This window comes from Pipistrellus kuhlii, unplaced genomic scaffold (assembly GCF_014108245.1).
Source record: "Pipistrellus kuhlii isolate mPipKuh1 unplaced genomic scaffold, mPipKuh1.p scaffold_m20_p_15, whole genome shotgun sequence".
NCBI lineage: Eukaryota > Metazoa > Chordata > Mammalia > Chiroptera > Vespertilionidae > Pipistrellus > Pipistrellus kuhlii.
This window is the reverse complement of record NW_023425460.1, coordinates 43,433,289-43,457,512: the sequence shown is the minus strand read 5'-3', so window position 1 is coordinate 43,457,512 and position 24,224 is coordinate 43,433,289. Positions and strand designations below refer to the sequence as shown.

Here is a 24,224-nt window from a genome sequence, read left to right as displayed (position 1 = left end):
AAAAGATCACTTGAGTTCTCTGTGGAGAGTGCACCGAAAGGAAGGAGAACAGAGAAGGTGATGGCTGTTTTCCATGCAAGAGATGATGGTGGTGGAGGCAGCAGCCACAGCAGGTAGTTTTAAATCCTCTCCAGTAGGCCAGAGCCCACTAGAGGCTCCAGAACATCAAGGTTTTCCATGGATTTTCAATCAACCGGTCGCCACTCATTGAGCACTCACCTAGCAGAGACAAATGTCTGGTACCATCGGGGTCATAGGACACAGCCAGACAGACACCTGTCTCACTGAGTAGAATAACAACGCGGGCTCCTGGGACTCCACTTTTTATTATTCTTATATATTCTTTTGTATGTGTTACACATGACAACATGTTTTAAAGTGGCATTTTGGCTAGGGGAAGTCAAGAACAGCCAGATTCTACCTCTGGCCTGTCACTTCTACCTAGACCAAGTTCCACGGCAGGAGCATGTGCACAGGAGGCAATGCCAGGTAACTCCAAACCCCAGTCGAGGAGGAGGTAGCTGGGCACTACCCCTTTTCCTGGTATTGGTTGAACTATGAAACCTGTTTACAGGTTCTGAGGTCTAAGATTTACTAACCCAGAGCTCATACTTGCATCTCAGATTTTGTGGCTGTGATGAAAGGAAAAGTAGGGATATACCCAGAGGTCAAGATCAAGGGAACCTCAGAACCAGGTGCAGGGCTGGTGCAGGTCAAAGAGGAAGGGAGGAGGGAGAAGGTGGTTAAGTGTTCAGGGAGCAGGCCTGCCCTTCCTTATTCTTGATCCTATTTCATAGGAAAGAGAGCCATACCTACCCGGAGATCCCTTTTACTCAGAGACTCTGTCCACTGGCAAATCTGGCCCACTCCAGAGAAGCTTCTGTTAAATCAGGATGGAATCGGCTCAGGTGGGAGGAGGGCAGGAAGGGACCATGGATCCCTCTTCCTGGAGGGAACCCTCTTCAAACAGAGCAACTCCAGCTTACCATAATTTAAACTAGGGGTGTCGAACTCAATCAGAGAAGGGGCCAAAATCTAAAATCCAGCCTAAATCGCGGGCCGAATGGTTTACTGAACAGTCATAAACTGTCATTGTGATGGAAACACAGCGGAGTGCAGTGATGACAGCGCGGTGCGGGCCACGTGTTTGACACATGTGATTTAAACAGATGCAATCTGTGGGGCTTAATGCTAACTGCTTCCTTTCCCTTCGGCTCAGGAGCCTACAGTCTCCTGTGACGAAGGGCTAAAGACTCGCCCAGTCCTTTTATTTTTTTTAATTTCAGAGAGGGAGAGAGAAACATCAGTTAATGATGAATCACTGATTGGGTGCCCCCTGCACGTCCCGAACTGGGAATCGAGCCTCCCTCCCCTCCCACGGGAATCTGTGACCTCCTGGTTTATAGGCTGACACTCAGCCACAGAGCCAGTGAGAGCGGCTGTCCTGGTCCTTAGGGACAGAGCTCCCTCTGCTGGCTCACTGGCTGGGCCTTCAGAATGTTAAACAGAACCCTTCCTATAGAGGTGACATCAAGTAATCATCATCATAATCTACAACACGCTGCTGATTATACAGTACAATCACCTATTGCTATAGATTAATAATGTTAATATGAAGTACAGACAGGGCTCTGGAGTCAGCCTAGGCCCTTATTAGCAGTGAGCATTTCAATCTCCTGAGCCTCAGTCTTCTCATCTGTAAAATGGATATAATAATACTGTATCAATCGGGTCCACTTAGGAAAGCAGAATTTACACTAGTTATCTTGAATCCATAACTTTGTCTTTTCCTATTGCTACTGGCTAAAATCCACTCAATCTGTATCTCTTGCTGGACTATTCTTTTTTGTGTTTTTTTTCCCCCCCCTTTTAAATATATTCTTATTGATTTCAGAGAGGAAGAGATACGCCAATGATGAATCATTGATCCGCTGCCACCTGCACGCCTCCTACTGAGAATCGAGCCCACAACCTAGGCTTGTGTCCTGACTGGGAATCAAACTGTGACCTCCTGGTTCATAGCTCGATCCTCAACCACTGAGCCACACCAGCCGGGCTCTTTTTTCTTTTGCTCTTCTTGCTTGGGTTATTAAAATTATGTCACGAACTCTCTCAGGCTGAAATCATGCATTCCTATAATAATCCATACAACTGCTTGCATTACCTGCTACAATACACATCTGGTATACTTCTCTGCTTCATCCATACAGACGAGTCAAGGACCAAGAACAGCCAGGACACTCTAAAGCGCAGGAAGGTGGAGACTAACCTGCCAGGATTTGAACTTAGGAAGTGGAAGTTTTGCATTGGTGCAGGCACAGGGGGGTTGGCCGGTGGAATAAAACAAGGCCCAGAAACAAAGCTGTGCCTGTACGAACTTCTGGTGTGTGACTCTGGTGACCACGAAGGTCACTAGACCTTCCTGCAAGAGAACCTGCTACAAGGTGTGGAGTTAGTGGGACATAATTTTAACCAGGTCTTCTCCAGGTTAGAAGACAGCAACTTAACATCCGGTGTAGCCTTCATGCAGGGACCGGCCTTCCCGCGAGACTGCGGGAGCAGGGTCCTGGGGCAGGGCCAGGTCTGCGGGGACTCCTCACGGGGCAGTCTCTGCACGGGGCTCCCCAGGGGCCTAGCCAAGGCTTTCTTAGGGCTGCCCCAAATCTGGGGCAATTCCTCAGAAACCCTCCTCCCTTCTCTTACACAAGCGTCCAACCTGTGCTGCGGGCATTCTTGCCTTCCGTCATTTCTTCCGTGGGGCGGGGGGAAACCAAACAGTTCAGCCCCGGCCTTGGCCTCTGTGGGCCTTTGCTGTTCCCACTGACTCTCCATGGGGCTCAGCTCCCTAGTCATGGTCTCTTGGAAGCAGCCCACGTTGAAACACACCCTCCCCCTTCATACCGACATTAGCCGCTTTAGCTGCAGCTGACTCCCCTGGGGATTAGGATTGGGTGGAACCAGCAGACAGCAGCTAGCAGGGCAGGCCCTCCGTACCTCGGTAGAACCAACGCTCGAGGCACTGTTTTATTTATTCGTTACTCCTCACCTGGGGACATTTCCCCCCATTGCTTTTCAGAGAGGGAGGCGGAGAGAAAAAAAACGTCCTTTTATCCACTGACGGGCATGCACGCTGTCCGGGGGTCCCGGAGCGAAGCGGCAGGAATCCAACCCGAGAACCGTAGGAGCGCGGGCCCGCGCTCCAACTCGGGCACGGTTTAACCGGGCCCGCTGAGCTCGGGGCTGAAAACGGTCCTCGGTGCCACCATCCTTCATAAGCTTCCAGAGCGGTATGACCTCCACAACGTCCTCCTAGAGACGGTCGCGGCGGAGGTAGTGGGGAGAGTACTGTGGGGTGGGGGTGGGGGTGTGGGGAAGGGGGACTACAGGGCGAGCGCCGGTTTGAACGTGGCTTCCCACGTGCCCATCAAGGCTCCGTTCCGCGCCTACAGGCCGGGTCTCTGTACACACAGCCTTAGGTCCGGCACGCCTCCGCCCAGAGATGATTATTTTTTTCACTCTAATAAGTAAATAAAGGGGTGGAGGGCATTGCCAATGCACCTTGCGCCGACTCAAGGAGTCATTTCAATGCAGGACCACTCCTTACCCTTCTCCAGGGAGATCAAGGAAACCTTTAAAACCGGTAAAGCTTCTGCAAAGCGGGCTGCCTGGGCTGGGAATACCTGCTTGCGGAGGAGCGCGCCCGCAGGCCTGCGGGGCTGCGCCGGCCCTGGGCGCGGGGCGGCGGTTGGCGTCCGCGGGCCCGCCGTTCGGACCAGCGCAGGGCCGGGAAGACCCGCCGGCCCGGACACCATGCGGAGCCGGAGCGCCGCCGCCGGAGCCGCGGTTGAAGAAACCGCTCTTGGACTCGACGGAGGCGGAGGAGCGGCTCCGGCTGAGCCAACAGAAGAGCCTTAAAATGCCTGGAGCGCGAGGCACTCTGGGACTTGTAGTTTATGTGTGGGACGGCGTTTTCCCCCCCCCCCCCCCCCCACTGGGTTTCCCAGCCTTTTTACGTCGCCTTTTTCCTCCCCACCCGGTCCCGGCACCCCGACTTCCTGGTAGCCGCATGGCCTCGCGTACTACCGTACCCAGAAGTCTCCTCTTCGCGTCCCAGCGCGTGTCTCCTGTGGACTACAGTTCCCAGAAGCGCTTTGAAGCGCTGCCCTCTCTCATTTCCAGGACCACAATTCCCAGAGACTTCGGTTTCGCGGCGGTTCTCCTCTCACTCTTTCCTCGAGTTGGCCGGGCTCCGGCCGGCCAGGGGGGCGCACCGCGACGACGTGCTCCCTCGTGACCGGACACACGGTTTCCGCGGCGGCGGCGGCGGCGGCGGCGGCGGCCCGTTTCCCTCCAGGCTTAGTTATCCCTCCCGCAGGCCGCCGCGGCCGGCCGGAGCTGTGACCTGGCGGGCCGCGCCTGCGCCCTGCCCCGTTTCCTGCCTGGCTGGTGGCGGCGGCCATTTTGTCCATCCTCCTCCTCCTCCTCCTCCTGCTCCTGCTCCTCCTGGTTGGAGCGCCGTGTCCGGAGCGGGCTGGGGGGAGAGAGCCCGCGAGCAGGGGTCGGTGTCCTTTCCTTGCCCCCACCCGGTGCCCGGAGCCCCCCTCCCCTTCCTCCCCGCCCCCTCCCCTCCCCGGCCCTGCCCTCCCCCTTGTCCCGGGATCGCTCCGTCGCACCCACCATGATGGAAGACGACGGGCAGCCCCGGACTCTGTGAGTACCCGAGACGAGGGGGTGCCAGGCGCCGCGAGGCCCGGGCGCCGCGGGAGGGAGCGCAGGAGCGCGGGGCCGAGGCCGGGAGGCTCCCGGCGGCGCCCTGGCCGGGGCGGCGCGGATGCGGAGTGCATTCCTCGTTTTGTCCCCTTTTCCTCGGGAAGGAAGCCCTCCCTTCCCCCACCGGTCCCTGCCCGGGGCCCGGGTCCCGGGGCCCGCTCCGATCTCTCTGTCGCGCCCCCCTTCGCACGCCTCCCCAGGCCGGCGTCTGCTCCGCAGAGGCTGCGGGGCCGGCAGCGCGCCCGCCTTCCCCGCGCTCCAGGGTCCGGGGCTGAGCCAGGCGCCGTCTGTCCCCGCGGGGGCCGGGCCTGGCGGGGGTGGGACCGGGGGTGGGGCCGGGAGGGATGGGCACCCGCGCCCTCCGGGCCCCGGGCTCCGGCTGCTCCCCGGCGGGGCTCCCGCCGCGGAAGCCGGGCCCTCCGGGCGCCGAGCCCCTGCCCGCGCCCGGCCCCACGTGCCCCCGCGCCCGCGGCGGGAACTGGCCGCCCGGCGCCCGCTACTCGGGAAGCGCGGAGGGAGGGGTGCCGCCCGGCCGCCGGAGCATCTCTCCCTCCTTGGACCACGAAGTTTACTCTGCGCGCTCCCTGCGCTCCGCTGACAGCCAGCCAGCTGGCCGGCTGCTTTTGTCCTGTGGGTGCTCCCCCTGCTTCTCTGTCCAGACCCTCAGGGTTGGATAAAAAAAAAAAAATGATGCATTTTATCCACCACTCGTTGTGTGTCCTTGCAACGCTCCTCCTCCCAGCTCGCTGTGGCTTTCTTACCTGCAGCCCAACCTAATGAATGAGTTTCACCTCCCAGCCGCTCGCTGGAGTTCCTTGCCTTCGGAAGAGTGATGACTCAGCACTCGCATTCCCGTCTGGATCGTGAGGCACTCCTTCCTTTTTCCTGCATTAAAAATTAAAAAAAAAAGTCGAGTAGTTTCTAATGACACGTTTTAAGTTTGGGCACCTTGGGTTTTCCCAGCCTCTCGAAGCCCAGCGCCTGCCTGCGGTCGCTGCTCTGTTTTTCCTCTCGCCTCTGCCCTGTGGTGCTGATAGGGTCAGAGTTCGCCTGGCTCTGCTGTTCGAGGGCAGATTGCTTTTGGGGGAATGGATGCAGGCGGGTAGGTCCTCAGGAGGCTTGACAAGCTTCTCATCTCTTGGGTCTTACCAAAGAAACTGGCTCAGGGAGGCGGATGGATGCCTGTACCATATTGATACGGGCTTGACGGTTCGTTTGTTTTGAGGGGGCCTCGCACTTTTTCATTCCTTATTTTTCTCCTCACTAAAGTATCTGCCATCCTGTTTTGAGAATTTGAGGCCAGCTGAAGCACCAGATGTTTGAATGGAAAGCCTGCTTAGCGAAACTTTTCTATTTGTTTTGTTCCGTCTTCCATCTTGGCCTTCTTCTCCCAGAAAGGGAATTGGGACAAGCTTGAAATTTGTTAACATCTGTTGAAGCCAAGGCTTGATATTTAGTTAGTGTGTGTTTTGATGGAAGCATCTGGGAAAGCTGGGTTTGGAGCCAGCTAGCCTGTGTTTAACAAAAAGTAACATTGTAATGCCCTGGCTGGGAAAGGTCTCCAGTTCCGTTTTTGCAGGCCCCATCCCTGGTTAGGGTGTGCAGCAGCCTGACCTGTTTCTTTCTCACATGATGTTTTTCCCTCTCCCTTTCTCTCTCTCTCAAATAAAGACGGTTTTTAAAAAAGGTTACATTGTATCTAAGAAACTGAGACGTCATGATTACATCATAATAGTGCTGAATAATTGGTAAATCCTCATGGCATATTCTCATTACCTCTAACTTTCTTATGAAGAGAAGTTCTTGTTCCTTGCCATGCTAAAAGTATGCTGTTTCAGTACTTTTAATTCCTAGATCTCTGCATCTGTCTTGTCTTCATCTCCATCGGACCTTAGACTTTCCTCAACTGACCAATAACGGTAAACTAACTTCTTTGTCACTTACTTCTGACCTGTACCTTCTCCAATCTCCTGTTCTTTCTCCAAAACACACTTACTTTATCTGTGTTTGCAGCTGTCTAAAAATGTGACATGTGTACACATAAGTAAGGAAGCGTCTTGAGCCTTGATGTACATGCTTACTCTTCTGTCTTCCTGTTTCCTCTCCCACTGTTCTCATGGGAAGGGTGCTTTTTTTTTTTAGACAAGGACTGCTCCATCTTCCTAGGTCTTACCCCTGCAGCACTTAGTTCACTGCCTGGACAATAAGAGGTATTCAAATATTTTACAATGATTATACTCTTGTCATTAGTATTAAGTCCTTTTTTTTTTTTTTAAAGTCCAATTGATTTAAAGTTATAGGCAGACTTGATTGTCATATGCACATGATTCTGTCTGTTGATTTTATATATATTTTAAAACCTTCAAATGTAAAATTTTGAAGTAAAAGCAGATGTTTCACAACGGGGATTTTTTTTGGGATCAGATTTTAATTAAAAAAACAACTACAATGCATAGTAGTTTTAAGTTTATTTTACTTATTACTCCTGAAAGGATTCTTTAGATACAAGTAATGTAATAAAAACTTTCGAATGTGACTGTAGAGATTGATATCTAGTAGGGTTTTGTTTGTTTATGGAGCTCTTTTTATTTATTTGACATTGTGATCTACGGATTAGGTTTTCAAGTGGCCAGTATGTTTTAAAAGAATGTACTGTTTCCTTAAAATGCCTGTGTGTTACTAGTGAGGTTTTTTTCCTGCAGACACACACAAGCTAAGACATATGGTTCTATCATCAGAAAACAATATGGTGTTTATAGCCTAGGTAGGTCTTTAAATATTCATTACCTACAGTATTACTAATTTATTCGATGGTATTTAAAGTGGTATAGAATTGCTTTGATGTTGAGCCTAAAGTTTTTCAAATAGTTGCTTTAAAGGTCTGTTTTCTGCTGCTTTCCATTCTCATTTGACATTTATTTTGGGGTAATATGTATTGGGTAACTTGTGATTTAAAAAAGCAAACAAATGGGACTGAACTGCCTGATAGCTACCTTGTAGGACCCACATCTCAGATGTGTTGTGGGTAGCTCAAAATGCAGTGATTTGAGCCATGGTATATCTGAATCTGCAATCAACATTAAATTATCATGGTGTTCTATTATAGTTTACTTTCTTCATCCATCTGATGCACCAAAATGAGTAGGAATTGTGGATCTGGGATTATATTATACCTTCTTATGCAGTCATCCTTTATGGCTGTCCTTACTGATACTCAGTTGAAAGGAGGAAATAAACCAGTGATTGAGAGTATAATCTGAATAAGGGCAACAGCAGAAGGAAATACTATTAAATTCCATTGTAGTATCGACTAGCTACACCATGGAGTTGCTTGTATTATGGCTGTAATTAAGCCTTTCAACTTAATATAACATCAGTGTCCCTTATGTGGTTGGTCAGTTCACCTGTCCCTTCCCTGCACTTTGCCTGCCACCTGAGATGAACAGTGACAGATTGATAATTCATTAGATGCCCATTGAAGGGTGTTGTTGCAAAATCTCCGCTTGTATAGGAACTTTTCAAGAACTAAAGTAAAAACGTTACTTTTCAGAGAAATGTGGTTATACTATGTTATGTAAAAATGCTGTAATTTCAGCCCTGGTAGGTTACTCTTTCCAGAGTAAGAAAACATTCAGTGGTGAAATGTGTGATTTGTCATTTCTCTGAAAGGCATGATGTTCTTAACTTAAAATTCTGCCCAGTGGGACAGGGGAAGTAGTTTGGCAATGTGATCTTTTGCCTACCGTGCAGCTGGGAAGTTTCTATCTTAAGTTGAATTTTAACCCTGATGTTAGGGATGAAGGCATCATTTTCCACTTTTAATGCTTTCGCTCCTACAGTTCCTGTTCTTAGAAGGTAAAATAGACCGAAGGTATGCTTTTCTTTTTTCTTGAGTTAAAAATCGTTTACTCTGAGTTGACCTCTCAATACAAAATTTGAGTCATTTGTCTTTTTCTGTTATTTTATATATGATCTTTGAATTGAAATTTTATATTTAAACACTTGGAACTTTAGTATAAATGGCCTGCTTTATAACCAGAGCAGAAAGAAGTTTGCTGCTTTACCACAGAACTTTTAGTGGAGATATTTGAAAAATAGGAAACATTTTAAAACTAGGTTTTTCTGTATTTAATGTCATTCTAAAGTCTGGCTAACATTTTTGCTCTTTGGCATCAGTGCTTGAGATGTAAGTTAATATATCTAAATGTGCCTCTAGAAATTCTCAAAATTATAACGTATTGGAATAGATTGGCTTGAAATAAAACTCGTATGAAACAGTAACAGCTTTGATTGTGACTTATACTGTACTAGAAGGTAATTAGTGCCTTTGCAACAAATCAAGGTTTTAAGCAGTAATACAAATGTAAAACAATTTAAGATCTGTTACATCACAATGATCATTTTGTTTTAACTTTATTACTTGTTAGCTTCAATATGTGAAAATTAGTTTTATCCACGTCAAATCTCTTAAAAATAAGCTATCTAGCACTTTAGGTTAGATGAACATAATACTTAGGAGATCAAGGTTACTTGTTCACTTTCTTTATAGATAGGTCTACCTTGTGCAAAAAGGAAATTCCATCCATGATTGCTCACAAACCCCATATGAGTTGAAAAGGGACAGGCAGTTGCCTCGCTAACTCCTAAGGCTCTCACCTTTGCTGCTGCTGGAAGAAGTGTGCCGCTGCATGCCCTGGCCGGGCCTGTTCTGCTGTCATTGTGAGGGAGGGATGGTATGGGTGACCTAAACGAGTTTGTCCCTGGGTTAGTCTTCTGTTAATTAACATGGGCTTGTGTTTCAGTCTTAGAGCACACAAAGTAAAGGTATTAGTACTCACTGCAAGGAAATTCTTAGCTGAACTGGAAAGTGCCTATTCAGTCCTAATCAGATAATTTTCTTTATTACACATAACTTTACCTTTCTCAGTCTGTTTCCTCCTTTCAAAGTCTTCCATCTTAAAGCAGTTATGTATTTAGTATGTTAATAGATGCAAAGCTTATTTTGGTCTCAGTACTAAGTTTCCATATGTAACATATTAGGAAAATAAAAACATATGTCCATTTATTTTCCAGAAGAAACTGTTAATTTTTACAAATATTGTTTGCTTGGTGAGGTTCATAACAGGCAAATTATAGGAATTATACACTGAGGACCAGAAAGACTTAGAAGTTTGACAGTTAAGCTAAATTACAAAAAATCCATGGTACAAGAAAAACCAACGTTGTCATCTCTAGGTGATGGTGTTCTTTTTTCCTTTTAAAAATTCTTCTGTGTTTCAAACTTCTTTTTAGATAATGTTTTCTAAAATATATTTTTATTGATTTCAGAGAGGAAGGGAGAGGGAGATAGAAACATCAATGATGAGAGAGAATCATTAATTGCCTGCTTCTTGCACCCTCCACACTGGGGATTGAGCCCATAACCCAGGCCTGTGCCCTGACTGGAATCGAACTGTGACCTCCTGGTTCATAGGTTGACACTCAACCACTGAGATATGCCAGCCAGGCTGTGTTTTAAACTTCTTATACAAAATACATATATTCAATTTATAAAACAAACAAAAACTAATCCCAACCCTTTAGGCATACTCAGAAGTATACCTGTATTTGTCTTAAATTTTCTCGGAGTTTCTAAAGAAGTCTTTATATTTGTTTTATCTAGATCAGTATATATTTTGTTGATTACGATGTGTTTTAGGCTAGGAAATTTTATTTTACTTTGCTATTCTAAAACAAAACAAGAAGTAACAATTTTATTTAGCAAGACAAAACAGACCCATTTGATTTTTGTGTGTTTTGCTGTAACTAACTCTCTTTTTTGTTCATGTAATTGCTTTGATTGGAGGTCTAAGATAAACTCTTGTTATATTCCTTTATATCTAATATAAAAGGCTATTCCTTTATGATCAGGTGTTTTGATAAGTCAATAATTATGAGTATGTGTGTGTGTTTTACATTATTTTAAATTGTGTTTCATATTAAAAAGTTGTAGTTATCTTGAGATTGCTTTAAGTTTTCATTATTTTTATTCTAATGAGATGAGAAAACTATGCTTTTGGTATACACGATTATGTTCATTTGTTTTTTATAAAAGTCTTTTGAAGTGGTACATTAGTGGCCTAAGTACATTTGTTGCTTTCATAAACAAGGATTAATTTTACTTTCATAGAATGAGTCTTAATTGGAATAGCTATATGAAGTCAGGAAGTTAAAATGAACTAAAAGGTGATAAGTTAAATAATAACACGAGAGCCAGGGCTGAAAGAAATTACTGATTTTTTTTCTTTTTCTTTTTTTTTTTTTGTCCAGATACGTAGGTAACCTCTCCAGAGATGTGACGGAAGTTCTTATTCTTCAGTTATTTAGTCAGATTGGACCCTGTAAAAGCTGTAAAATGATAACGGAGGTAAGATCTTCCCAGTTCCATGTGCTGACCGTTAGCATGATGTTTAACATTTTGAGATACATGAGTTGACTAGTATTTTAAAAAACATTCTAAGTAAACCTCAAGTTATTCTGATGGGGAGACTCATGTTTGTTGTATTGACGTATTACTTGGAACTGGCTGACAAACTCGGTTTGGAATGGAGTTTTATTTGCAGGGACAAAGTTCCTGTCCTGTTATTCTCAAATGGTCATTCTTCACGATGTAGTTACCTTCAGGTGTTCTTCCTTGGAAAGAATTAATACAACTTATCTCAGAGTATGAAAAACTAGATGACATTTCATACAATTCAACAAGAGTGTTACTGATTTAGATAGTATACACTTAACTACAGTTTAGGAATTGGTGTATATTGGGTTATTTGCATAGTGCAACATTTTGCACCTTGTGTGTTTTTAGTAAATACTAATAACTGAGTAGCCTATTGTAGGTGGGAATTGAAATTGTTAGCGTAATGATTTTGTATCAACAGTTGTTAAAAAATTATTATTTACTGGGTAGCAGGTATTACGGTAAGTCCTAGGGATGTAGTGGTGAGTGAAATGGTGCAGAGCCCGTAGGTTAGAGTCTAATGAGGAGCCAGAGGAGCTAGCAGACAATAATGATGTAGGCTAATGAACGCGATGGGAGCAGTTTCACGTGCTGTGGGAGAACAGGGAAGTTCCAGTCAGCCTTAGTCTGGAGAGGCTTCTTAGAGGTGTTAGTGTCTAGGCTGAAGCTGAAAAAGAGAGTAGTGGACACTGGCTAAAAAGGAAGTTGAGGAAGAAGGGATTCCCAGGTAGAGAGGAGAATGTTGATCTGGTCTGGTAAACAGCGGAAATGCTTGAAAGGAAAAGACAGAGGTGATAGCATGCTTGGAGTTTGCAGTGGGGTTGGCTAGTCACAGAGATGCTAAGAGGAGAGGAGGAGTGTTCGGTAGGGACCACAAGCTGTGCTGAGGAGTCTGTGTTATGTCCTGAGTCAGGGGGAGTGTTAAAAATCTGTAAAGCAAATTGGTCTTTTGGTCTTTTTTTCCTGACTAATGATAATTATCAGTCTGTTCTGATATATTATGTTTCCTCTTCTTCCTATTTCTGATTATTCATTCATTATTTTCCACAAAATTTACTTTGTGCTAGGCATTATTCAAAACTGGAACTATGAAGAGAATAAAGCAGTTCTGGATGGTGATTGGAGGGTAGCTTTATGGGCTAGGTGTGAGGGAAGGTGTCACCTCCGAGCTGAGTCGGAAGAACGAGATGGTGCCATCTACATTCAGAGCTGGAAGCAGAGTTGGTATACAAAGCCTGAGTTGGTAATGAGTTTGGTGTGTGGGTTCAATGAAAGACCCAGGATAGCTGGAGCCTGGTGAGGGGCAGGGGAAGTGGTAGGAAGTGAGTGTGAAGAGATAGGCAGGGTTGGGCATCACAGAGGGCAGTACAGACCATGACAGAGCAGTGGGGTTTTAAGTAGGGTCATGTATTCTGATTTGAATTTTTAAGGTACTGTATTTGGAGAATGACTGTTATGTGGAGAATGGATTGTAGGGGCAAGAGTGGAAGAAGGGAAACCAGCTGAGTTTATTTCACTAGACTAGTTTAAGTGGTGATGTGGACTTGTTCTCTAGAGTGGAAGCCATAGAGATGGAAGTATATAAACGTGGTATATATTTTGGAGATAGAATAACAGATTGGCTGTGGGGCGTAATGGGAAAGACGACTTCAAGAAGGACTCTAAGATTCTTTTTCTTTTTAAATATTTTTATTGACTTCAGAGAGGAAAGAAGAGGGGGAGACAAAAACATCAATGATGAGAGAGGATTATTGATTGGCTGCCTCCTACACGGCTTCTACTGGGGATCAAGCCCACAACCCGGGCATGTGTCCTTTGACTGCAATCGAACCTGTGACCTATCAGTCTATATGCCATTGCTCCATCCACTGAGCCAAACCGGCCAGGGCAACCCTAAGATTCTTGTTTGTGCAATTATATGGATGGTAATGCTACTTATTTGCTAAAGAGGGCATGAGTAGGGGAGGCACAGGATGGATGGGGGGGGGGGGGAGTGGTGGGAATCAGGAACTCTTTTTTGGCAATGCTAAATTTAAGATGTGCAGTAGACAGTTAAATTGGCATGAAATGTAGGCAGTTGGATAAACTAGTTGGGTACTTGAGAGAGACCAGTGCTGATGATACCAGCTTGCAGTAGTATTTGAAGCCATGGGACTAGGTGACATCCAGTTCCTGAGAGTGATGTAGAGAAGAGTAGAGGGACTCCAGAGCATCTCTACACTTAGGACGTTTAGAGTCTAAGTTAAGAAGAACTACCGGGCGCGCGCGCGCACACACACATACCCGTGAGAAAGCAAAAACCAAGAGAGTATAGCGGAATGTGAAGGAGAATGTTTAGAGGGTTTTTTGGGGGTTGTCACTTGTTTTGAATTCTACTTGAAAGTCAAGATGAGGACAAAAGGGATCACAGCTGGCAGAGGTCACTGGTGAGTATAACAGAGTTTCAGTGGCTTAGTAGTTGGGCTGGAAGCCAGTTGGAGTGGGTCTAGAAGAGAATGGGATGTGAAAGGGGAAAGAATCATTAGAAACTTTTGCAAGTCATTTAATAACGACTTAAAGTGTTTTTATAAAAACCCGCATGTACAGCCATTGGAGGGGTAGAGGGATTTTAGTGACTTTTCAAAATTTACAACTCCCTCATTTGAACTTGTAAATAGTTGTAAGTCCTTGTATTTTTCTGTCTTGATCTTTATGTCATCCCACAAGAATTGATGACTACAGTCCTGGCTGGATGGCTCGGTTGGTTGGAGTGTGGGTGTTCCTTCCATACACCAAAATGGTTGTGGGTTCAATTCCTGGTCAGGGCATATGCCTAGGTTGCAGGTTTCATCCCGGTTGGGGCACATACAGGAGGCAACTGATGAATGTTTTTCTCTCAGATCAATGTTTCTCTCTCTCTTCCTCTCTAAAATCAGTAAAGATTATATCCTTGGGTAAGAATTTTTTTAAAAATTGGTGACCATAGTAATTAAGACGCAGTTAATTTTTAGTGCCACTTGCCTGTGGTGTAGGTGGGAAGCTTCCAAAGGGCATGAACGCTGCTCCAAACCAGCGGTCGCCAACCTTTCGGACCGCACGGACCAGCAGTGGTCTGTGGGCCACCGGTTGGTGACCACTGCTATAGGCATTTATTTTTCTTTCGTGAATTTCATTTCAGCATGTTAAAAATCATTCTTACCCTTAGTTTTATGTTTGTTTGTTTTTTACTTTAGGTACTATTTAGAGCTTAGCTTTCCCTGAATACTATAATAGATGTATATTACCTAGTAAATTTTTTAACACATCTGACATTTGAGATGTGGCAGAAATCAGTACGGTCTTAGATAAAAATGTAGTGTGGTGTGAATATATGAATGTGCATGTTTACGTACGTTGAATGGGGTCCGGCCTACTACCGCCTAGATAAGCATGCAGTCCACATGCATGAGTAGACGAGTTCACTGAAGTCTGTTGTTATAGCTCTACCACTGGACTTTCTGTGTTTGCTACAGTTATCAGTGCTTTCCTCAGAGGCCATAGGGCAGAAAAGGTAGGACTAAAAGGAAAAATTGACTAGTTGTTTTAGCTTATTTACATTTTAAATCCTTTCTTTTCTGACCGTTACTAGTAAATATTAACTTTCTTAAAGGAGGGCTTTAAGATTTGGAGTCCCATGTCCCCCCCCCCCATTTTCTTTCCCTACCTCTTAAGAACAGTGTTCATGTTGCTAGGACAGTAGGATTTTGTATGGGAGCCCAGAGTTTTCTTGTTAGTATTAATGATCACACTTTTTCCCATCTCAAGGAAATGCCTCTGGTTGCTTCGCCACTATTGTTTTAGACGTCTTATTTTGGATTTTTCTTCTAAAACTTTCCTGGGATGAAAAACAGTGATTGTTGAAAAGATCTTTATTTTATCTGGTATTTTTATCCTTTGTAAGTGCAACTAGAATTCCACATTTTTAATTTTTTTAGGGCATTTTACACAGTACAGTGATGATTGTTTTTAACCTTATGTAAATATATTTATACAGTTGTGTAACTCCAATTTAGGTTGCAGGTTTATAAAATTTACTTCCATGTAGGTTGTGAGATGATATAATTAGGTGTACTACTTTCTCATCATCTATAAACACCTATTTGCCAACTACTGTCAAGCATAATGTTGTAGAATATATATAATATTTTTTGAGTGTTTTTGCGATATAAAATTGTAGCTTTGTCTTGAAATGTTTAGTTAAAGACATTTTTAGAAATTTTTTTCTCAATCACTAGTTTATTTTTCTGGTCTTTGATGACCAAATTAAAAAATTTATAGAATCTCTAATACATTAAAATATTTTGAAAGGAAATTCACTTTAATAGCAAGTTATAAATTTGAACTTTTTCAATATTATTCTCATTTCTTATCTATAAAAGAAATACATAATCTCATCTCATCATATGTAGAGCTAATAGGAGTAAAGTTTGCAAAGTTGGTCATTTCTGTAATTTTGGTAGTCATGGGTTACAGTTAGTGAAGGATTCTGATGCATAAATAGAATTCATGTTGAGAATTCTGTTGGGAAAGAAGAGCAGTGGTAAGGAAGTGGTCCTTATCCATCACATCTGAACTGAGGTTTTGTTTGGTCTAATATAAACTTCTACTTCATATTTACCATACTTCACTAGAATTCTGTATTTTGATTTAATGCTGATAGTCATACTTCTGTGTTGCTTTGGCAGTTCTGTTGGCGTACAACAGAATCCTGAGGTGCAAAGTCAGGTCTAGCTATAACTCTTTATAAAGTGTTAGGCTTTCATAAACTTATGCAATCTCACCTGTACATTCCTAGCTATCAGTAATGTTTTTTCCTGGATTTTCTTCTCAGCAACCCGATAGCAGAAGGGTCAACTCTTCTGTTGGATTTTCTGTTTTGCAGCATACAAGCAATGACCCATATTGCTTTGTGGAATTTTATGAACACAGAGATGCAGCTGCTGCATTAGCTGCTATGAATGGGAGAAAAATTTTGGGAAAGGTAAGATAATAGAATAATGGCACCTAATGAACATACGTGTTTGCATGTCAAATTAGTTTGCATTATTGCTTAGCAAGTTTTTAAAAGAATATTCAGCTCTGCTGAGTGATGATTTTGCTTTATTCAGCCTAGTACTTTTATAAAAATTATCCTGCTTGATAAATGACTTAATAAGTGGTAAGTGTTATGCTTTTTAATGATATCCCTAATAATTTTATTAAATATAATCTTTATTTTTAGGAGGTCAAAGTAAACTGGGCAACAACACCAAGTAGCCAGAAAAAAGATACTTCCAGTAAGTACTCCTGCTGCGTTTTCCTGTGGAAGAGTTCTGAAATTACCCTGGCAGCATTACCAGCCTAAGTAGGGTTTTTCCCTTCCCTTCCTGTTGCCTATATAAGGTTTAGTAGCAAAAATAAAAAAAATAAATAAACATAAATAAAAGGTTTAGTAGCTCACTTAAGTATTTGATTACCAAATGCTTTGATTTCAGATCACTTCCATGTGTTTGTTGGGGATTTGAGTCCAGAAATTACAACAGAAGATATCAAATCAGCATTTGCTCCCTTTGGTAAAATATCGTAAGTATCATAATCAATACTATACTCAATTGTGATAGGCACAGTAGTATCTGATTAACTTGTATAAGAATTAAGGTTTTCTTTTCCTAATTAGTGTGATTTTTGTTTTGTTTTTGTTTTTATTAGATGTTGTTGAAAATGTTGTCATTTTAATGTTTTGGGATCTTGTTTTCATCTAATCCTGTGTATAATGTGTTTAAAAATTTTAAGTGATTGTTATCTTTGAAGCAGATGTTTGGGTGGTAAAAACTATTATGAAGTCCAACTTTTTGTCAAATGTTTTCGATATTTGGTGGTTAAAGATAATGGGTTAAAATAAATGTGATTTATACTGTGTATTAAGCTTTTTATTAGTGGGGGAAAGTAGATAAATCCTGGGGTATATTGTGGTTAAATGAAAATGTATATGTTAAATTATAATGATAAATGTTGTTATAGTATTAAGAAGTTTCAATGTTTGAGCCATAAATTTGGATTGTTTTCTGTTTTGTTAGTGTTTTATTCTGCTAATTAGGGCCCAAATGTGGTTTAATTTTTAACAAAGTTCATGCTCAAATTTCACTGTATGTTACTTGATCAAATATATTAGAAAACTAAAAGTGGTTACAATTCTATAAAATGTTTATCATAATTTATCTTTCTGATTAAGATCTATTTGTCTTACGTATTTCCTGTAGATTTAAATAATACATTTTAGTATTACTTTACAGGAATATGTTTCAACTAAGAACAACATCTTTCTGTATACAATTTGTTGTTCTATAGTTTTATTTGAAAGAAATATTTAATTCTTAATTTTCTATTTTGATATTTGCTTTGCTTTTTAATCTCTAAATGTGGTAAGTAAAAAATCAGTATAAAAATAATACAGCTTGCTGTTTTTCAATCTTTATTTATACCTGAGAGCTGCAGTTTTTCTAAAGTCCAAGTCACAATTAAAAGTAATAGCATTCTGGTTATTTTGCAGAATTGCTCATAAGAATGGACAGGATCTTGAAGGCTAACTGCAAGGAACTGTGCACACTGGAACTCAGTTGTAGATTTTTTTCTCATTTCTATTTATTCTTATTATACATTTATTTATATATACATATATTTTAGTATTTACATTTTAACATTCTATATTCAGTGGAGTTCTTTATTTCCAATCATTTTAACTTACTCACTAAAATTTCTGTGTAAATTTGTTGTTTTCGTACTGGTGTGCTTAGCATTGTTGTTAGTTTTTTATTCTCCTTTCTTAAATTTCTGAAAATGTCAATTTTTCAAAATTTACAGCTGCCCAAACTCCAAAATGATGATAGAGAATTGATCAAGAAAAATAAAGAAATCTGTTAACAGGCCATGTATGCCTTTTTAATTCCTATTTTTTCCTCTTTTTCAATTTTTTAATATTTCATATATTTTGTATCACTAGGCAGAAAACATTTAACTATTTAGAGATTGCATGGTGGTAAAGTAGTTAGCATTGTTACAGTAATTTATAGAATCAGTAAACCTTAGAGGACACTAGCCAATAGAATATTAGAAAAAGAAACCATTGTTCCTATTTATCTTCAGATTTGAGCATTTAGTTTAGAAAGCACAGGCTATTTGATTAGGTTGCATGTTTATTACATGTTTTTGTCCTACTGCTTTTTTCTAACAGGTAAAGAAGCGTTAGGGAGAGTTCAGGAATGACTGTAGTTAATTAGGGCTAACTGAAATTTTATTTTAAAAAATGCTCACAATACAGTGTGTGTGGTTCCTTTTAGTTTTTATTTTGAGGATGACTCTTACTTCCCTCATTTAGCTGTGCTTCTTTTCACAGGGACGCCCGAGTAGTTAAAGACATGGCAACTGGAAAATCCAAAGGCTATGGTTTTGTATCTTTTTATAACAAACTGGTACGTTCTTTCAATGCAATTTCAGTTTAATACAGAATTTAGTCATTAATTAATCTGAAACTTGAATGGTCTTAGATGTTAACTGCAAACACAGCTTTTATGTAATATTGTATGTCTTAACAATAGAGCATAATTCATTTTGTCATAAGCTTGGAAATAGCTGGAAAAAGATAGCCTGCTTATAAGGAAGAGTAATAAAGTTGCATTTGTGCACTGGTGAAGGTAAGATATAACTTAGAAGTAAAGCTAAAAGGTAGGACAAATGAGGTAGTCAGAATTTGGAGGGAAGTTAGACTGTATTTTGCCTTCACTTTGAAAATCTCAGTTTTAACTTCTAATAATTACTCATACTTTTGTAGCTGGGATATTAAATGAAAGTTGAAGCAGTACATCCTGACTTTTGCATGTATTTTTTAAGAAAGAAGTACTAAAATATTTAAGTATTTGCATTAACTATAACATCAGATTATAAAGTGGGCTTTGGCATCAGCATTTTAGAACAATTTCAGCAACTTAGATTACCTGCATTTATTGAAGCAGTAAGATAAAGAGCAGGGGTCATATACTTTCTTTGCTTAGATTCATTGCATTTGTTGCAAATTCGCATTAATTCTGAGAATCCAAATTCATTTTTTATTGGCAGCCACTTTACAGCATTTTTCAACAATGCAGAAAGTTTTCTGCTTTAAATGAGTTTTTAATATTGTGTTATAGTTACAATACATTGCTACTAGAATGTACATTTTCGGGGTTAGGTGATTTAGACCATAACGTTAGAGTTTTTATATATTATTCAGTAAAAGTTACATTACAAATCATAAAATCAAAATATTAGAAAACAACTTTTATGGGATTTCTGCCTTTTTATTTTATTTTATTTATTTATTTAAATATATTTTATTGACTTTTTACAGAGAGGAAGGGAGAGAGCTAGAAACGTCGATGCGAGAGAAATATCAACCAGCTGCCTCTTGCACATCCCCTACTTAGGGATGTGCCCGCAACCAATGTACATGCCCTTGACCGGAATCGAACCTGGGACCTTTCAGTCCACAGACTGACACTCTACCACTGAGCCAAACCGGCTTCGGCTGCCTTTTTATGTTTTAATCAACGGGATTGTGATATTTTTCTTGCATATTTGAATTATGATAAATTTCTCTAATGCTGTCGTGGTATTTTGAAATCTATAAATAATAATAGCTTTTATGAATCACTTAATATAAATAATTTTCTTAGTATATTAATCCAGCTTTGCTTAGGATGCTCAGGGAATTAATTTACTGATAAGATTTATTGGATCCAGCATTTTCTTTCATCTTCTGGGTCTTATATACCACAATTTTCTGTTTGTAATTGCTCTTTCTCTTTCTCTCTATAGGATGCAGAAAATGCAATTGTGCATATGGGAGGTCAGTGGCTGGGTGGTCGTCAGATCAGAACCAATTGGGCCACACGCAAACCACCTGCACCTAAAAGCACACAAGAAAGTAAGCTACATGTACTCTATTAAAATGATGGTGCTTCACAAAGTCATGTATTGGCATAGTCTTAATTGGTATAGTCTTAAAACTTTATTAGCATTGCAAGCCTCGTTTTATCTTGAATATAACTTTGGGCTTTGAGATATTATATTTGGAGCTGTGAACCATCTGATATAAATCAAATCAGAGCATGAAGAAAAATACTTTCTTTCACTTTTTCCCCCCCAAATGAGGAATATCTTAATAAAATATAATAATCTCTCAACATTTTTGTTTTCTCTGTGCATGTAGATAACACTAAGCAGTTAAGATTTGAAGATGTAGTAAACCAGTCAAGTCCAAAAAATTGTACTGTGTACTGTGGAGGAATTGCTTCTGGGTTAACAGGTATTGTGTTTGGTTTTCTAACCCCCTTCTCTGGAGCTTCATCACTATTATACCAATTTTATGATAAACATGAACCTTGAATAATCTATATGTTTTTATTTTTCAGATCAGCTTATGAGACAGACATTCTCACCATTTGGACAAATCATGGAAATAAGAGTTTTTCCAGAAAAGGGCTATTCATTTGTCAGGTAAAATTCTATCTGTAATATTATTACTCTTAAATTTGATTTGTTCCTTTCAGTTACATTATTTGATCTTCCCCCCACCCCCCAAGTATCAGAGGTTGTTATGTTAGTATTACTTTGTAATGTAGAACTTTAAACTACCTATGTAACGTACTCTACGATACCAATGCCAAATTGACACTTATAAACTAACAAGAGTGTATGTAAACTAGTACTGTGTTAAGTTCTTTAAAAAAAACTTTTTCTATTTTTCTCTCAGATTTTCAACCCACGAAAGTGCAGCCCATGCCATTGTGTCGGTGAATGGTACTACGATCGAAGGACATGTTGTTAAATGCTATTGGGGTAAAGAATCTCCTGATATGACTAAAAACTTCCAGCAGGTAATTCGATTTTTCATAGCACTGTTTAAGGTTTCTATCTTAAATATCTACATAAAAACTTTTAGAAACTGAAATTAAAAAATGAAGCATTTATCTGCTTTCACTTGATTTTTATTAATACTATTTCAAAAGTGATTATTTTGTGGTATTAACTGAATCTTAATACTTTCTTTTCACAGGTGTCACCACCCAATAAACTTAGACAATGATAAATAACAGAGTCCTATTCACATAAGGGTGCTTACTTAGTTTTTCTCTTCCTTGTCTCCCACTTTTCTTCAAATACTGTGTTTCTTACTTGTTTCCTAAAACAGTAATTTGCTTTTTCCTAGGTTGACTATAGTCAGTGGGGTCAGTGGAGCCAAGTTTATGGAAACCCACAACAGTACGGACAGTATATGGCAAATGGGTGGCAAGTACCGCCTTATGGAGTATACGGGCAACCATGGAATCAACAAGGATTTGGAGTAGAGTAAGTTTGGTTTTTTGTTTTGTTTTGTTTTGTTTTTTCATATATTTTACTGATTTTTCACAGAGAGGAAGAGAGAGGGCTAGAGAGTTAGAAACATCGATGAGAGAGAATCATCGATCAGCTGCCTCTTGCACACCCCCTACTGAAGATGTGCCCACAACCAAGGTACATGCCCTTAACCAGAATCGAACCCAGGACCTTTCAGTCTGCAGACCGATGCCCTACCACTGAGCCAAACCGGTTTTGGCAAGTTTGTTGTTTTTCAGTATAGAAATATGGTTCTGACAAGAGCAATAAAAAGTGTGTTTTTCTAGGGAGAATTTATTTAAATTAAATTTATCGAGCTATTAAAAAACTTATGAAAAGAGATTTATGGTGCTAAAAATGTTCTTATTACCTAGGTGAAAAGGGAGGTTGGGATAATGTTTGGTATGTCCTGCTACCTTTATAAGCAATTGGTAGAGTTTGGTTTACATTTCTAACGTACTATTTTATCTATTTGTTTATTTTGGTGTGGAAAAGATCTTTGTCTAGATATGTTCAGAAATGTAATGATTTATACCTGTTGGCTTGTGTGAGGAGTTTCAGAGATTTATCTGATTAAAAAATAGCTTGCTTTTTTTCCTTATTTGATAGAGTGGGCTGGTCCCCAGAGGTCCCTTTATTTTCACTTGTTCCTTTTTTAAAAATGAACTTGTGTTTTTAAAATTTCTTGTAAATTGATATACAGTGTGCAATATACAGTAGGTAGATGATGTGTTGAATCATTTGTCATTTAAAAAAATTAATATATTTTTCTTGATTTCAGAGAGAAAAAGAGGAGACAGAAACATCAGTGATGAAAGAGAACCATTGATTGATCAGCTGCCTCTTGTATACCCCCTATTGGGGATCAAGCCTGCAACCCAGGCATATGTCCTGACCAGGATTGAACTGTCATCTCCTGGTTCATAGGTCGACGGTCAACGCTCAACGACTGAGCCAAGCCAGGGGGCCATTTGTTTGTTTGTTTTCTTAATTAGTTTTGAGCTACTCTTCAGAGTAGTCATTGTGTTAAGTTGTGGGTATTTTCTTAACAATTTAAGACTAATATTGTGCCCAGCTGGTTTGGCTCAGTGGATAGAGCATTGGCCTGTGGACTGAAGGGTCCCAGGTTTGATTCTGGTCAAAGGCATATGCCTGGGTTTCGGGCTCAGTCCCCTATGGGGGGCATAGAAGCGGCAGCCAATCAATGGTTCTCTCTCACCTTTGATGTTTCTCTGTCTCCCCTCTCCCTTCTCTGAAATCAATAAAAATAAAAAGACTGTAATATTGTAATATGTATTCTACATATGTGGCTGGCTATGTATCAGTTATTTCTTTGCTCTTTGTTGTAGGTTTGTTGATTCTTTGTTGTCTATTCTGTGATTTAGCTCTGCTTGGTTTTTGTAAAAATGTACAGATGATTTTTCCTTGTGTTTGCTGAAGTGTTTGTTTTTCTTCTCTTTCAAGTCAATCACCTTCTGCTGCTTGGATGGGTGGATTTGGTGCTCAGCCCCCCCAAGGACAAGCTCCCCCCCCTGTAATACCTCCTCCTAACCAAGCTGGATATGGTATGGCAAGTTACCAAACGCAGTGAGCTGGGACTCTAAACAAAATTGTAATTCATAATAGCTTCAGTTTCCTGTGACACTCTGAAGACATGGAAGTAGACATCGGAAAACGGAAATATTTATTTTAAAAATGGAAATGTTTGGAACCTTTAGCACAGCTTTGCTTTGGTGAAGGACACATGTCTTCTAGTTCTGCCTTTTTAAGTTTTTGTTCATGATGGATATGAACATGATTTTTCTTTGTGTACAAAAACTAAAATAAAGTCAATAAAGACAATTCTGACTACAAATTTTATAGGAGAAATGGGTAATACATTTTGATTACTAGATACTATTCCATTTTTACCTTGCTATTCAGTATTTTAACTCACTGTTTTTAAAAGAGGAAAAAAAAAGGGAGGATCGTGAAAAACTGGGAATCACATATAAGTTCATCCTGAATCTTGACATTACCTTCCCCTACTCTGAGGTGGACCACATTCGAAGTCAGCAGAAAAAAAGTGTGATGTTGAGAAGAAATGCATGGTTTTGGAGTCGCTTTGGAGGAAATATTTACTTTATGCTTAAAGAAACCTGAAGCCAGACTGATAAAGAAATTTTGCAACCTAAATAAGGAACAGCATTGCCTGAGTTACTTGAGCAAATGTTGGTGATCCACATTAAGACATATTTTTAAGACTTTAAAAAGTGTTGATTATTAAAACTGTAGTAAATTACATTTCACTTTTGGGGGAAAATTCCAAGTATGGTGTTTGTATTAAAGTCAGACAGTCATACTTGTGCTTTTACATGAAGTTTAAATGATATACATTGTAAATATTAACTACAGTGTTTAAAAAGCATGCTTCAACATAGAAGTAGCAATGTAATTATTTGAAGTAACAACACACTCCACTGCATTGAATGCAATGGATTGATAAGAATGTTTAAGACTGACATTTCCAAGGTTGGCTACTATGTAAAATTAAAATTATACAAATTACTAT

General features: G+C 40.9%; 1 protein-coding gene and 1 long non-coding RNA gene across 12 annotated transcripts in view; one reads left to right on the top strand and one right to left on the bottom strand.

The window, feature by feature from the left end:
• Positions 1-4,397: 4,397 nt before the first annotated feature.
• Positions 4,398-24,224, bottom strand: part of LOC123652403 — a 30,469-nt gene continuing 10,642 nt past the window's right edge. Inside the window, exons 2-3 of the long non-coding RNA XR_006741735.1 lie at positions 5,532-5,655; positions 4,398-4,531 (exon numbers count right to left, since the gene is read on the bottom strand). This is a non-coding gene — a long non-coding RNA (uncharacterized LOC123652403). The remainder of the gene's footprint in view (positions 4,532-5,531; positions 5,656-24,224) is intronic.
• Positions 4,530-23,623, top strand: TIAL1 (TIA1 cytotoxic granule associated RNA binding protein like 1). Of its 11 annotated transcripts, none has more exons than XM_036439224.2 (14): positions 4,531-4,710; positions 6,913-6,980; positions 7,473-7,534; positions 11,080-11,176; positions 16,167-16,265; positions 16,506-16,560; positions 16,759-16,846; positions 18,657-18,732; positions 20,114-20,222; positions 20,508-20,603; positions 20,710-20,794; positions 21,051-21,174; positions 21,507-21,646; positions 23,138-23,623. In XM_036439224.2, exons 4-14 carry the CDS (start codon positions 11,165-11,167, stop codon positions 23,262-23,264), a joined length of 1,011 nt encoding a protein of 336 aa, XP_036295117.1. In that variant the 5' UTR covers positions 4,531-4,710; positions 6,913-6,980; positions 7,473-7,534; positions 11,080-11,164; the 3' UTR covers positions 23,265-23,623. The 11 variants fall into 11 exon arrangements, with proteins under 11 accessions (XP_036295116.1, XP_036295117.1, XP_036295113.1 ...); XM_036439220.2 differs by having other exon boundaries at positions 16,116-16,265; XM_036439222.2 differs by lacking the exon at positions 6,913-6,980 and having other exon boundaries at positions 16,116-16,265.

Coding starts and splice junctions, on each gene's coding strand:
- TIAL1 (XM_036439218.2), top strand. CDS start 4,679: ATGATGGAAGACGACGGGCAGCCCCGGACTCT. Junction 11,177..16,115: donor GCTGTAAAATGATAACGGAG/GTAAGATCTTCC, acceptor TTTTCTTCTCAG/CAACCCGATAGCAGAAGGGT. Junction 16,561..16,758: donor CCAGAAAAAAGATACTTCCA/GTAAGTACTCCT, acceptor CTTTGATTTCAG/ATCACTTCCATGTGTTTGTT.